The sequence below is a fragment of the Nannobrachium achirus genome, assembly GCF_963921795.1.
Source record: "Nannobrachium achirus genome assembly, chromosome: 6".
In the NCBI taxonomy this organism is placed as follows: domain Eukaryota; kingdom Metazoa; phylum Chordata; class Actinopteri; order Myctophiformes; family Myctophidae; genus Nannobrachium; species Nannobrachium achirus.
In genome coordinates, this window is record NC_137815.1 from 34234378 (window position 1) to 34249330 (window position 14953).

The following is a 14953-nucleotide window of genomic DNA, read 5'->3' on the forward strand; positions in this document are numbered from 1 at the left end:
ATGTCGACAATTCTCACATGGCCCTCTTCTAGCGCCACCATGAGGCCGATTCTTGCAAAACACATTTTTGGACACTGCTCCTACAATTTTTGCCCTAAAATCACACAAATCGGTACACAGTATGTCTACACTCATGTCATCAACATGGATCTGTCCCATATAGCGCCACCTTCAGGCCGATTTTTTAAAACACATTTTTGGACACTACTCCTACAGATTTTGCCCTAAAATCACGCAAATCGCTACACAGTATGTCTACACTCATGTCATCAACATGGATCTGTCCCATATAGCGCCATCATCAGGCAGATTTTTTCAAACACATTTTTGGACACTGCTCCTACAGATTTTGCTCTAAAATCACGCAAATCGGTACACAGTATGTCTACACTCATGTCATCAACATGGATCTGTCCCATATAGCACCACCATCAGGCCGATTTTTTCAAACACATTTTTGGACACTGCTCCTACACATTTTGCCCTAAAATCACGCAAATCGGTACACAGTATGTCTACACTTATCTCATCAACATGGATCTGTCCCATCTAGCACCACCATCAGGACGATTTTGGAAAAACACATTTTTGGCCTATTTGTGGAGATAAGCGACCAACGTTCGCTTATCTCCCGATTTGGGAGTCTTACTGGTGTATTTGTTGCGACCGTTAGGTCGCAGTTACTTGCACTCCTATACTATCCAAACCTCCACCGGCTGTTAGTCCGTCTGTCCGTCCGTCCGTCCCTCCGTCCGTCCGTCCGTCCGTCCGTCCGTCCCTCCCTCCGTCAGTCTGTCAGTCACACGTCACACTTTTGCCCTGCTCATATCTCCACAACCGTTGCCCCGATCCATGCCAAATTTTGCACACACACTCCTTGCCTGCCAAACCACAACCTCCACCCATCAATTCTCACATGACCTCTTCTAGCGCCACCATGAGGCAGATTCTTGCAAAACACATTTTTGGACACTGCTCCTACAATTCTTGCCCTAAAATCACGCAAATCGCTACACAGTATGTCTACACTCATCTCATCAACATGGATCTGTCCCATATAGCGCCACCTTTAGGCCGATTTTTTAAAACACATTTTTGGACACTGCTCCTACAGATTTTGCCCTAAAATCACGCAAATCGCTACACAGTATGTCTACACTCATCTCATCAACATGGATCTGTCCCATATAGCGCCACCATCAGGCCAATTTTTACAAACACATTTTTGGACACTTCTCCTACACATTTTGGCCTATATGAATATGAACTTTGTTTCATTACAGGTTGATAGGTAAGTATATGAAATGTATATTTTTACAGCTCACCAGGCATGTAAAAGGCTAGATATAGCCCAATACTGTTCTACTAAAACGCCTCAAGTGCACTGAGGCAGAGCCGTTGAGGTAGTTGTGACCGACTGCCATCTATTGACATGGTTTGGTACTTCTTCTCGCGAGAGGCTATTGCACTAAATTGTAAAGAGAGACAAAAAGCAAGATGGATGTCGGTGGAAACGGTGGTGGATTAGCTGTCAACAACAAACAGAGAACTACCGGTATGCTGCCTAACAAAAGCAGAGGCGAATTTGTGCGCAATCAACGAAAAGATTCAGAGGTATGTTTATATGATTAATATGGCTTATTAGGCCCAACAATAGACGAAAGGCCTATTCGTAGTCTTTTAGGACGGAGACTGATGGAGAATTACAAGTCTACAAAACAAGAGAACTGCTAACCCCCCTGGCTCTCAGTGTAATGCCTTTTGTTAACTTTAACTCTCCCATGATAGCTCGCTAACATGAGCTATCAATGTCGGTGATCGTAAACATTAACAATAGTACTACTACAACTACATTAAAATTAACCCCTGATTGTTAGTGTTAGCTAGACGCACGAGCAACTGATGTTAGCAACTTATTATGGCTAGCTAGCTTGGCAGACTCGCCTGACGTCACTTTTAATACATTTTCAGTGAATGCCTGTTGAAGACTCCGTCAGTATATATGTTTAACTTTATCATCTACTATTCATACATGAACTAAGCCAACGATTGCGACTGGTTATTCGCCTTGGATCAGGAGTACCAGATGTAGGCCTATTTGGATATGAAAGATAAAGTCAGACATACAAATGTTATAGTCTTGATCCAAGGGAGGCATCAGGCATGACTAAAAAAAGAAACCTGTTTTTACTCGACTCGAGACCTGACAGCTTTGACTCAAGACCTGACAGCTTTACTAGGTGGACATTTGCTCTTTGACTAGAAGCTGATGATGGCATGTAAACAAACATGTCTCTTTTCACAGGGGTTTTCTGAATGTCCAGACCTTGAGTTTGCATATTCAGATACAGACAAGTGGACAGCAGAACTGTCAGGTGGGTGTATCTCCTGTTGTATGTAGTCCCTTCCTTTTTGCATTCATTCTTTAAGAACAAGGAGGCTGTCAGTTCATTCCAATTGAATGTCTTTTCTACATGTGTTTTCTAGAGCTATACAGTTATACGGAAGGACCAGAGTTTGCTTTGAACAGGAAGTGTTTTGAGGAGGAATTCAGAACCCATGGTATGCGACTATAAAACACACAAACAACGCACAGTCAATTAAAACTATACTATTCATTCTATTATCATTATGCACAAAGACATGTTCGACTCAAAGGCGCTCTTGTTTTATTTCACTCTGCTGTCTCTCACAGTGTCCGATAAGAAATGGACGGAGCTGGATGCAGCGCAGCACAGAGCCCATGCCATGCGGCTGTTGGATGGTCTGGAGGTGATCGCCAGGGAGAGGAGGCTAAAGGTGGCCAGGGCCATCCTCTACATGGCTCAGGGTAAAGGCATATCGCCCACTCACTAAGGCTCGATTTATCCTTAAAGTAGTGGTTCACCGGGAAAATTGATGACTGACGGAGTCTCCTGCTGAGTCCCCTATTGACCAATGACCCGTCATCAAATTATTGGCTCAGGAATGCACCAAAAAATCTCCATGAATTCAAGGCTTCATGGGGTTTGTAATTGATAAAAAATAAGTCATGTTTTGGGATGAACTGCTCCGTTAAGTTGTGCACCTGCCTCGGATGCCGAAAACGGCCCGAGCTTGTAGATTTAGCAATTTTCGTCTGTTTTCTCACTAACTTTACTTTACCATACTGTGAATGTTTCCATCCAGGAACGTTTGCGGAGTGCTCCTCTGAGGCAGAGGTGCAGCACTGGATGAGGTACAATGTGTTCCTACTGCTGGATGTGGGGACGTTCTCCGCTCTGGTAGAGCTGCTCAACATGGAGATAGAGTACGTGGTCTTGTCGGTTCTTGTGCTCGCTGTGAGCTTGTATATCTGCTATTTTTTGAGAACTACTGTTCGAAACCAATGTTAGAAAGGTTTTCTGAAAAGAAAAGTAAACGTATGTTATAGCTAAAATCTAAAATGACATGGATGCTTTCCCGGTTTAATGGGTTAAGCGGACAATGAAAACCATTATATACATTATACAGTAATTGTTGTAGTTCTAAAAAGCCATGAAAGACAGTGGTCTGCATCATCACTGCTTTGTTTTTCCAGTAACAGCGCTGCCTGTAGCAGTGCGGTCAGGAAGCCTGCCATCTCTCTGGCAGACAGCACAGATCTCAGGGTGCTGCTCAACATCATGTACCTGATGGTGGAGACCATTCAGCAGGACGACCCAGCAGACAGACCCGAGTGGAGGGCCACCAGGGAAACCTTCAAAGCTGAACTTGGTGCGTGTTCTATATAATAATGTTGTTTCAAGAAGAGCATTTATAACAAGTAATTAAATTAAATAAAACAAATTGCAGCTATGCAACTAGAGGTGTGTGTGTGTGTGTGTGTGTGTGTGTGTGTGTGTGTGTGTGTGTGTGTGTGTGTGTGTGTGTGTGTGTGTGTGTGTGTGTGTGTGTGTGTGTGTGTGTGTGTGTGTGTGTGTGACATGATTGGCTGCAATAATAACAGTATATGCTATGGATGCACACCAGACAATATGTGTGATACAATACTGTGTGTGTAATGTGTGACTGTGTCCAAGTCCTATTCGAATATTCGACCGTTTCCTCTCTCATCCAGGGTCTCCGCTGTACAACAACGAGCCCATGTCTGTCATGCTCTTTGGGATGGTCACCAAGTTTTGCAGTGGTCACGCCCCACACTTCCCCATGAAGAAGGTCTTACTGTTGCTTTGGAAAAGTATACTGGTGAGAGATTTCATTGACAAACATCTGTTTCTTTCATCCATTGTTTAGAGGTGCCTACCATTTTGCTCACATTGAAAAGCCATAATCAAGCCCCATGGATTAAAGTTCATAGTCGCCTCGACTGATTTCTCATTTGGTTTCCATAGCAGCATGTCTTCTATGGAAGCATAATGCGCAGTGAAAATAGGCTATCTACAAGCTTACAACGCTTAGACGTTTGTAGATGGCCTATTTATGGCATTAGTTAATTTAGGGATGAAAGTGTATTTGAAGAGGTCAATCTAGCGATACAATACATGTTAAATCTTCCAGAAAACCCTAAGGATCTCGGATATTTCATAAAAGTAAACGTTAAAGCCTCAATGGCTGTATGGCTACCAAAACATCATAATTATTTTACATATTGTGCTAATTGTTTATGAAACATGGCGCTTGTGTGTGGGGGCTCCTTTGATGCTGTTTCGCAAATCACAGATTAGGACCTTTTCAGTCGTGAGAGTTAATTTATCTTTAATCCATGAAAACCTCTCATTGCTCTTCCAGTTCACGCTGGGAGGATTCGAGCAGCTCCAGGGCATCAAGGTGCGTAAGCGCCAGGAGCTGGGCTTGCCTCCACTGCCGGAGGACAGCATCAGGGTGGTCAGGAGCATGAGAGCCGCGTCTCCCCCTGCATCTGCTTCAGACCTCATAGAACAGCAGCAGAAACGGGCACGTCGCGAGCACAAGGTAAGCGTCACTCCTGCACCTCCTCCCCTGTCTCAAAACAAAGAACCGTACGGGAACGGCAGACTGACCGCTTTGATGACGTGTCGTCAGGCTGTTTTCAGTGCTCATCGCCACCTTGTCCTCTGGAATTACAGGCCCTGATAAAGCAAGACAACCTGGACGCGTTCAACGAGAAAGACCCTTACAAGGCCGACGACCCCCGTGAGGATGAGGATGACAACGACGACAACGACAACTCCATAGAGGCAGAGCCGTTCCCCCTGGAAAGGGACGAGGTCATGCCTCCACCCATCCCACACCCTCCTTCAGAGAGGGTGTCCTTCCCCAAGGGGCTGCCTTGGGCTCCTAAAGTCAGGTGAGAAAGTCCTGGAAGAAAAAAAATTCACAGACAGCTGGTATAGCCGTCTGGGCACCTAGGCTGGTAAAGATCCTGACGACCTTCTCTCTCTCCATTCCCTGTCAGTCTATTGTATCAATAAAGGCAGAAAAAGCTCCCCAAAATATCTTTCAAAAAAAAGAAAAAACACAGACTGAGGTTCTGAGAGTTGCACCAATAACACTCCACTGCAACAAAAAATAAATTAACCAGTAAAAAGATGACTTACTACTTTGATTTGTTTCACACCCACAATAACATTAAACTTTATTTGGGAACCATAAACTGTCTTCTCTATAATTGGAAATTGAATTGTATCTGGTATCCAAGACCATATACAGTATGTATGGAATGTGATCTCTTTCATAGTAGGTCTTAATTCTTTTAATGACATCTCTGCTCTTAACAGGGAAAAGGACATTGAAAACTTCTTGGAATCAAGTAGAAGTAAATTCATTGGATACACGCTTGGAAAGTAAGTCATTCATTCAAGTTGGGCTACAAAAGAACTGGTGGTGTTATGTGTGTTATTCTCAGCAGATATACGATTTTAAAACATGGTTATTTGTGTGTGTCTCTTACAGTGATACAGATACAGTAGTTGGCTTGCCCCGACCAATTCACGAGAGCATCAAGACGTTGAAGCTGGTATTGCTGCATAAACTCTGTCTCATAGTTAACTGAACATTTTGGGAAGCATATTAAGCTATTTTGCTATTTAGCTCTGATGTATTCATGTCTATTTGGTTTTGTTTCAGCATAAATATGTGTCTATAGCAGAGATTCAGATTTCAAAGGAAGAAGAGTACCAAAAAACTCCACTGTCTGGGGTAAGTTGTAAGACAATAGTCCTGCAATTTAATATCCATCCATCTTCGGCCACTTATCCGGAGTCGGTCGCGGGTGCAACAGTTCCAGCGTTTTGTTATAACTTAAATCCTCCATTGCTCCACAAAGATCTGAATATGTAAACACAAACTTTGCTGGACCTTTGTTTTAATGTGGTTTTAAACTGGTTTGTTTTGTATGACAGGGTGAAGAGGAGGTGGAGATGTGTTCCACTGAGCTCCTTTATCAGGGTATACTTCCCAGTTTGCCTCAGTATATGGTTAGTGTCCTGATTGCATTAAATCTATCATGCCTCAGTATATATACAGTTTTGTCAGTGTCCTGATTACTGTCCATGTATCATTCTAACCAGCATTAAATGTACACATTGTTACATGTGCACACACCAGTCTCTACATGTTGGAATCCACAGCCAGTAACATGAGTATGACTTTGTCTGCTACACCACCTGTAGAGAATCTAGACATCTGTAAACTGATCTTATCGTCTGCCCTTTCTGTCTGTCAGATTGCCTTGTTGAAAATCCTCCTTGCAGCAGCTCCAACCTCCAAGGCTAAGACTGACTCCATCAACATCCTGGCAGATGTGCTTCCTGAGGAGATGCCGTAAGTAGTACTGTAGCATAACTTTCTTTAACAGTTCAGGAATTTCGGCGCGATCAGGAGGGGGAGTCGCTCTCCATTCCGACATGTTGCCACTCCGAAATTGACTTGTAATTGTTTGAGTGGCGACACTCCCATAGGGGTTAAGTTTAAGGTTAGGGTTAGAGATAGGGTTAGTGTCGGAATGGAGACATGTCGGAAAGGAGACATGTCGGAGTGGCGGGATGCACCCATCAGGAGGTTGTGCTGAACAGAGTCAGAGGCATTTGAGTATTTCTAAAGATAGAAAGTTTATTACATGAGCTCAACGGAGAAGTAAATGCACAAAGATATATTTCAATTTTCAAATTTGTGAGACTAAAGATGAAACGTAAGTGGGGAAGAGGCTTCACATCTGCTTTATGTTTTACTCATCAGAGCTTCCAAGGTGTTCCAAACTGTTTCTATGATCAGTGGTTCTCAAACTTTTTCATGTCAAGGACAACCAAAATGATCAAAATATGTTTTTGAAAACCGGTAGCAAAAAATATATATGGTTAAAGTGGTGACACAGATGCTTTCCAGACAAGCATTTTTTTGTCTTTGAATAATATTTAAAGTTTTTCAGAAAACTTTAGAAGGCGTTTTAGAATCGGCCTCAGACCTAAATGGTTGATAATGTGATGCGCTGACAATCCCAGTGAAACTGTAGAACTTATGGGAACATGTATTTGTGGCTGCAGAACCACAGTGTTGCAGAGCATGAAACTCGGTGTTGATGTCAATCGCCACAAAGAGATCATCGTGAAGGCCATCTCTGCCATCCTGCTGCTGCTTCTCAAACACTTCAAACTCAACCACATCTACCAGGTACACACACACACTGCACACACTTCATCGTGACTACTGTGCTACAAACCTTAAAGAAATACTCCATCTCTTTGTCCTTTGGAGTAATGATCAATACATGCTGCTAAGTCCATCAATGCTCTCTGTAATGCCAATCAAAATCACAGGTTATTTGGTAATGCACCATGTCAAAACCTGCAGCCATTTCCCCCTCGACCACTAGGTGCCACTAGAGACTATGAATAGGACATACACATTGTTTTCCACATTGTTAATGTCACAACATTACTTACTACTCACAAGTTTGACAGTCGAGTATCTCTTTTCATTTTGATGGATTATTTTGCATGGTTTGTGTGTTTAAATTTTTTAAAGTCTTTATTTTATATGAGTAACTTTGAGTCGAACATTCAATAACTTTGACAAAGTGCTATACAAATAGTTGCTTCTCTTCTAATTAAGCTGTCCTCTGTATGTTTTTCATAGTTTGAGTACATGGCCCAACACCTGGTGTTTGCAAACTGTATTCCCCTCATTCTGAAGTTCTTCAATCAGAATATCATGTCTTACATCACAGCCAAGAATAGGTAATAATGTACTTTTATTAAAAACAAAATCTGTTTAAGAATGCTCATGTTGCACAGATGTATTGTTCTTAAGGTGCCTTCTTTTGACAATGTGTTGATTTTGACAGCAAATGTACTGATTCAGTCGACAAAAATCTATTTTGGACGGCCGTGATGCCTGATTTTTACTAAGCTGTGTCCCGAAGATGGCTGATATGCAAGGTCACAACGTGTTGTATTGCGACATGTTGTGAGCTTGCAAATCTGCTATTTTTGTAGAGTGACACATGCACACAACCAAACATAAAATGACTTGTTTTTTAGTTATACTGGATCTCCTCCACTCGTCCCTCCCTAACATTTACACCTAGTTTTTATTTGTTGATATATTTAGTCTTAGTTTTAGTCATCATAGCTTAGTTTTTATTTCGTTTTCGTGAGTGAAGAAAGGTAGTTTTTCGTCATGGTTTTAGTCGACAAAATCAACACTGTTTCACTCATTGCATCTGGTGTCACTTTCAGCATCTCTGTGCTTGACTTCCCTTACTGCGTGGTTCACGAGCTCCCTGAGCTCACTGCAGAGAGTCTGGTGAGTCTGACCTTTTCAACACGCAGCTCTGAAAACATTGTTGTCCTGGTGGGATAATTGAAGTTCACAAAATGCCTGTGTCAGAGATGATTATCGATTGGTCTCTAACTATTGATTATATATATATATATATATATATATATATATATATATATATATATATATATACAGTATTTTTTGTATAATTCTTTTTACACAAATTGATTAACCATTAACTATTTTATGCTTTGTCACAAAACAATGTTGTGTAAAAACTGTGAAAATAGCAGATCTACAAGCTCGCATCATCTCGCATCGTGAGAGTTGGGAACTTGTGTATTAGCTACTTTGTTTTTTTTTTTTTACAACAAGGGTTCATAATTTAGATTGTAATGAGAGAAAAGAAAAGATGAGTGTTAAAAAATGTTTTCATTTACTTCTTTCTATAGTTTTAGTGATTTTAATGACTTTGATTTCAGTGGGTGGGTGGGTGCATGCATGCAAGTGGCTAAATATGTCTTTTTAGCCACAATAAGCATGCGATTTCTTTATTACTATTTACAGTAACATAAGTCACATCTGCCCATGAAGGATTCTGGTGCATCTTGGGAATGGGCTTATTGTGTCTAAAAATACATATTTAGCCACTATAAAACCTTGTTGTAAAAAAACAAAGTTGTCCTTTAACTTGACCAAAACAGTGTAATCTCATTTATTTTGATGAACTGTTGCGCCCCATAGAGCTGATGGTTTGTTTTGTACAGGAAGCGGGCGATAATAACCAGTTCTGCTGGAGGAACCTGTTCTCCTGTATTAACCTGCTGAGGATCCTGAACAAGCTCACCAAGTGGAAACACTCCAGAACTATGGTGAGAGAGAGGAGGATCTTCCATGATGGAACATTTAACCTCATCCTGAGTGAAGAAAATCATATTTTTTATGATTCAATGTTTATTGGGTTTTTAACTTTTTGACACAGAAGTAGGATCTCGACAAGAATATACAATACAAACAACCACAAAACAAAAACAATGCCATACAGTCCCAGGTATCTAGCCACGTACATAGTGCAACAGTATATTGCGCTAACACCACATCTCATGCAATATACCTGTACATTATATTGCTTCCCCACTTATGGATGCATTTATCCATTCTGTCAATCCTCCTATTGGTTATTTCCTCATAAAAGCAGCCAATCTTTACAAACCATTCTTGGAAAGAGGGAATCCCCGCTTTCTTCCAACCCCTCATCAGAACTTAGCAATTATGATTGCAGTCAGGATGAAATCCACATAGTCACACTCATAGGCGATTCTAGCCTCTTCCAGCAGGGGGTGCACGACCTCTATTACCTCATGCACGCGCGCGCAGCGCGCGTGCACGACGTTTGCGGATATTAGCGGTTTTGTAATGTTGTTTTAGCGGATTTCTGCAGTTAATTTTGTACCCAAATGTAACACAATATAAACAAAAAAAAGTGTAAAACAGGTGCTTCTTTTTCTAGACACCATATGTCTATCTATAGGATTTATTTACTTATTTTGCAGACAGAGGCAGCACAGCCAGGACATATAAAGCCAAACATCAAGTTAATCATCATTCATCAAGCAATCAAGCAGTCATTTACATTGGTGGTGTGGCACAACCACACCACCAAAGATCCATAACCAGCAGCTACCAATATTTACAAGCAAGTGAAGCAAGCATGCGCGCTCGCTCGCGCGCACACACACACACACACACACACACACACACACACACACACACACACACACACACACACACACACACACACACACACACACACACGGAGGAGAAGAAAACAGGCTGGCTAACTCCACAGTGAACAGATAGTTAAATAAAGCCATGTCTTACCTTAAGAAAATGACAAGAAAATATCCAATGTTATATTGAGGTGCCCAGAAGAAAGTGTTATTCCTTGGAGGCACAGAACACATCGTGTAATCCAGCCTCGTTGAGCAGCGCCGAAAACTTTAGTTCACCTATGGTAAATGTAAAAGCTATCCACATGTCCTATGGATGTCTGTAGTTAACCCCAGGTAGCATATTCCACTGTGAAACAACTGTTTAATTCTGTTATTTAGATAAATCTGCAGGTGTCATCATCTGCCGTTTGTTTTTCAGCTGTGCTGTCAGAGACGTTCAGACAGTCACTGTGATTGCTTGAGAAACCAGTAGTCCTATTACCTCCCGCCCCCCATTTGCTGTGATTGGTTTAGAAGTCATGCTATGGGTGCTTCAAAGGGTCAAAAAAGGCGAATTTGAGATGTTCTTCTTCTAAATCATATTGCGTGTTTATTATGATCAAAAAAATCAAAATGGCCGCCTGGCGGCCAGGGGGTGCACGTGCACCCAAGGACACCCCTTAAAATCGCCTATGGTCACACTCACAGTGGGTCACCCAGTATGTAAAGCCTAGGTCAGAATGGAAAGTCAACCGTTGTCATTTCTAAGATGCAGTTATGGATTTGCTTCCAAAAACTCATTCCTATAGAGCATGAACTAGGGTGCCCACGAAGAAAATCATTATATTATTACTCGAACCCAAGCTAGGTTTCATGCGTCTCTGTTGCCACATTTTCTTTTCTACCGATAGATGCTGGTTGTGTTCAAGTCTGCTCCTATCCTGAAGAGGGCACTGAAGGTCAAGCAGGCCATGATGCAGCTCTATGTCCTGAAGCTGCTCAAAGTCCAAACCAAATACCTGGGGCGTCAGTGGAGGAAGAGTAACATGAAGACCATGTCGGCCATCTACCAGAAGGTCCGCCATCGCCTCAATGATGACTGGGCCTATGGGAACGGTAAGTTCATATTTGGCAATATATTGATGTCATATCAATGTCTTCTAGCCTGGGATCAATACCATTTTTGAGTTTCTGAACCGGTCGGAGTGGAAATAACTTTTGGTCATCACGTGACCAGAACCAAGGATGCCGTGCACCTCCAAAATGATTCCCCAAGTTTAAAACCTGCTTAGTTTGGTATAATCGTTTTGTTTCTTTTGGTATAACTAGTCCTGCCGCCGGGGGTGTGCGATGAGGGATTGAATGTAGCAGTCTCAAAAGTAATGTTGGAGAACCCAGATCGGTGCCCGTTGGGCAGAATAGTCACCCTCGATGTCCAGTTGTGCAATACCCGTTGTATCCGTCTGTCTGGCTGGCACTCTTTTATGCCCATATATGGTGTTCCGTGTCCAGGCCAGTCTGTTGTCATCTCCAAATTTGGGCACTGTAGTGATGTATGTCACTGTTTAGTATCAGGGATGTCAGCATGCAGACAGACGGTCAGACGACGGACAGACATTGTGTAAATGAATAGTTAGATATGTCCATTTTCTATTCTAACTCGTAGCGCGACTAGCGAGAATAAACTAATTGATTCCCATTATGTGGAGAATAATGTGACGCCAACCGGAACCAACCACCTCAACCACCATTATTTTCTCCTTTTTTTAAACCGGTTCACACGGTTATTTTTTAGAACAAATACCAGGCTTTCCTCCGTGGTGGAAAGTCTGGTGATGCAAGGTTAGAGGTCTTCTGGAAGTTTAAATTGCCGAAGCAAGTGTCAAAATATAATAAAAACAGTTGAAAAAGGGGACCGTATATACAGTTGGAGGGGGAACAGCATTGTGTAAACAAACAGAGCTGTCACATTTCGTTGTTATATCAATGTCATATAAAGGGTATAAAGATTTTGGAAGAAAAAAAAAAGTAGCTAATTCCTTTGCAGTCGCTTTGGGACAAATGGCTTAATTATTATTTATTTTTTACTCCCTCAAAACAATTTAAATGGTATACCAAAAAAAAGCCTTTTCATACTTTCAAAGAAAAAGAGGATTTGCTTTGATTTGAAAGTGGCATTGGAATCAGTATCTCTGCTGGGTCTCTGACATCAATATAAACTGCTCTCTAGATCTGGATGCACGGCCGTGGGACTTCCAGGCAGAGGAGTGTGCCCTGCGCGCCAACATAGAGCGCTTCAACAGCCGGCGCTACGACCAGAACCAGACCAACCCTGACTTCCTGCCCGTGGACAACTGTCTGCAGAGCGTCCTGGGCCAGCGGGTAGACCTGCCCGAGGACTTCCAAATGAACTATGACCTCTGGCTGGAGCGGGAGGTTTTCTCCAAGCCCATTTCCTGGGAGGAACTGCTTCAGTGAGCAAGCAAGCAGCAACTTCCCCAATAACCCACCAATGCAAGTAAGACTTAAGATGAACCATGACCAGTGTGGTGATGATATTTACCAAGTGGGTGGAAAATGGTTCGGAGCATTGTTCCGTCTACAGTAATAACAGTGGTTCACCATAACTCTGGGTGTATAAATGGACCTTCACAGCAGTGTGTTCTCGGTCAGTGGTTCTCAACCTTTTCAGGCCCCTCAAAATAATCATATTTTAACTGGGGACCCCCCACCCTGACAAGCACTAAGAGTTGAGGCATTACATTTTGTACAACACAGTTCTATCATTGCGAGGCGTTGTGAGCATGTCGGCTATTTTCACAATTTCAGCCTCTAATATTTGATAATTTGGCCAATGTTTAATAATGTCATTTTAGAGGTATTAAAAAGTCCTTAAATTGTCACTTTAGAAATGTGCAGATACCCTCTGTACACTTAAAACTTTATGTTGTTGTTTTTTATGGTCGAGTGAGAAAACAATGTTGCACATTAAGCTAATCAAAATAATTTGGCAACCCCCCTGGGGTGGGGGTCCCGACCCACATATTGAGAACCACTGTTCTAGGTTGCTTTCAGAGGGCATAGGATGATCATTCCCTGCACGTGGTCGTGGTTACGCTTGCGCGTGGTCAATGGATGAAATGGATAGTAGAGTTCTACTACGCCTTCTTGTTTTCAATATATAGCGTAACACGCCTTACGGGTCCATTTGTACACTCCTTGTTAGAGACCTGTAAGGGTCAATTTGGACCCACCCCCAAGGAACACTGAGGGCTCTGGGACCCCACTTTGAGAACCACTGATCTATACACCAGAACGTTGATGTGACTGAGAGGGCTTTCATGCCCTAACGCACCCGGGTTCTGACTGGAACTGCAGTCCTTTCGTCTTTTTTGGATCAATCTTAGTTTTTTTTTTTTTTGCAGTTTCATCGTGGCATATAAACCAAATAGGGTTGCACCGATAGAAATTGTTGGCCGGTAACCGATGTTTAAAATCACAATTTAGCCTTTACAGATATTTCTTAATTTAGTTTTTGCCGTTATCGTGTTATGTCCCCATTTTGTGCCAGGGAAACGGAAAAATACCTGTTCAGAATCTACAGCTTGGTAGGCTGCAGATATCCAACATTTACACTTCCAAACACAACAGATGAATATCGGCTACTGGCGATCGGTGAACGTCAACTTTATTTGCCCATACCGATTTTCGTGGACAAAATATCGGTGCATACCTAAAACCAAATGCTTTTATGTTGCCTTTATTAAATCAGCATTACTATTAATTATTAATTCATCCCATTCATTATAGAAAGTAACTCTGGTATTTTATTTCTAAGATGTTTACTCAGACTGTTCCAGCATTAGTGACATCACTCAGATGTAATGTATTTAAATTTAAAGTGATTTGTCTTCGTCCGTTGGCAAACTTCAGTCCATCCTCTATCATACATATATATATTTTTTGGCAACATGCTAGGGCAGTAACATTGCTGCTCAAGACAACAATGTTACAGTATAATTTATATACTCTTGATTTTAAGTAAATTCTAATCCATTTTTAAGTATAAAGACTAGACAAGGATGTGAGCTCCACATCCTGTTTCTACAGTGGATCAGGCTCCCCCTGTTGGATGCTGTTGGTCATTGTTTGTGGATTTAATGATTTGCATTGTGAGTGCCCGTGCGTTCTGGAGGAATTCTTAATCATCACATGTCTGTACCATGATGGGACCATGGAGTGTGAGATTTACACTTATAAATATTGGGCCCAACTTAAATGGATGATATAGTTTCATACTGTATGTCTAACTAGACTGACAGAGAAACTATGTTATAGAAAGACTGATCTTAATTTGCTCTTTGTAAGTATACTTTTGTTTGTGTACATAACATAATTATTTGTGTTAAACGAAAGAAGAGCATTGATACTCAATGTTTATTTTTTTTAAACATTGGGAGTCAAAGTTGTAAATCCTGTGGTTCCCCAAACCTAACTAGCCAAACAAGATTTTGTACTCGGGG

At 41.7% G+C, this 14953-nt stretch overlaps 1 protein-coding gene across 1 annotated transcript; it reads left to right on the forward strand.

Annotated features, from left to right (window-relative positions):
* Nucleotides 1–1487: 1487 nt before the first annotated feature.
* LOC308287684 (striatin-interacting protein 1 homolog) lies at nt 1488–14947 on the forward strand. Its single transcript, XM_080728924.1, has 20 exons — nt 1488–1614; nt 2306–2375; nt 2488–2562; nt 2696–2830; nt 3169–3289; nt 3560–3735; nt 4079–4206; nt 4750–4932; nt 5067–5287; nt 5718–5783; nt 5893–5956; nt 6067–6138; nt 6342–6416; nt 6665–6762; nt 7482–7608; nt 8074–8174; nt 8676–8742; nt 9486–9590; nt 11342–11546; nt 12661–14947. Exons 1-20 carry the CDS (start codon nt 1498–1500, stop codon nt 12906–12908), a joined length of 2454 nt encoding a protein of 817 aa, XP_080585050.1. The 5' UTR covers nt 1488–1497; the 3' UTR covers nt 12909–14947.
* The last annotated feature ends 6 nt before the right edge of the window (nt 14948–14953 follow it).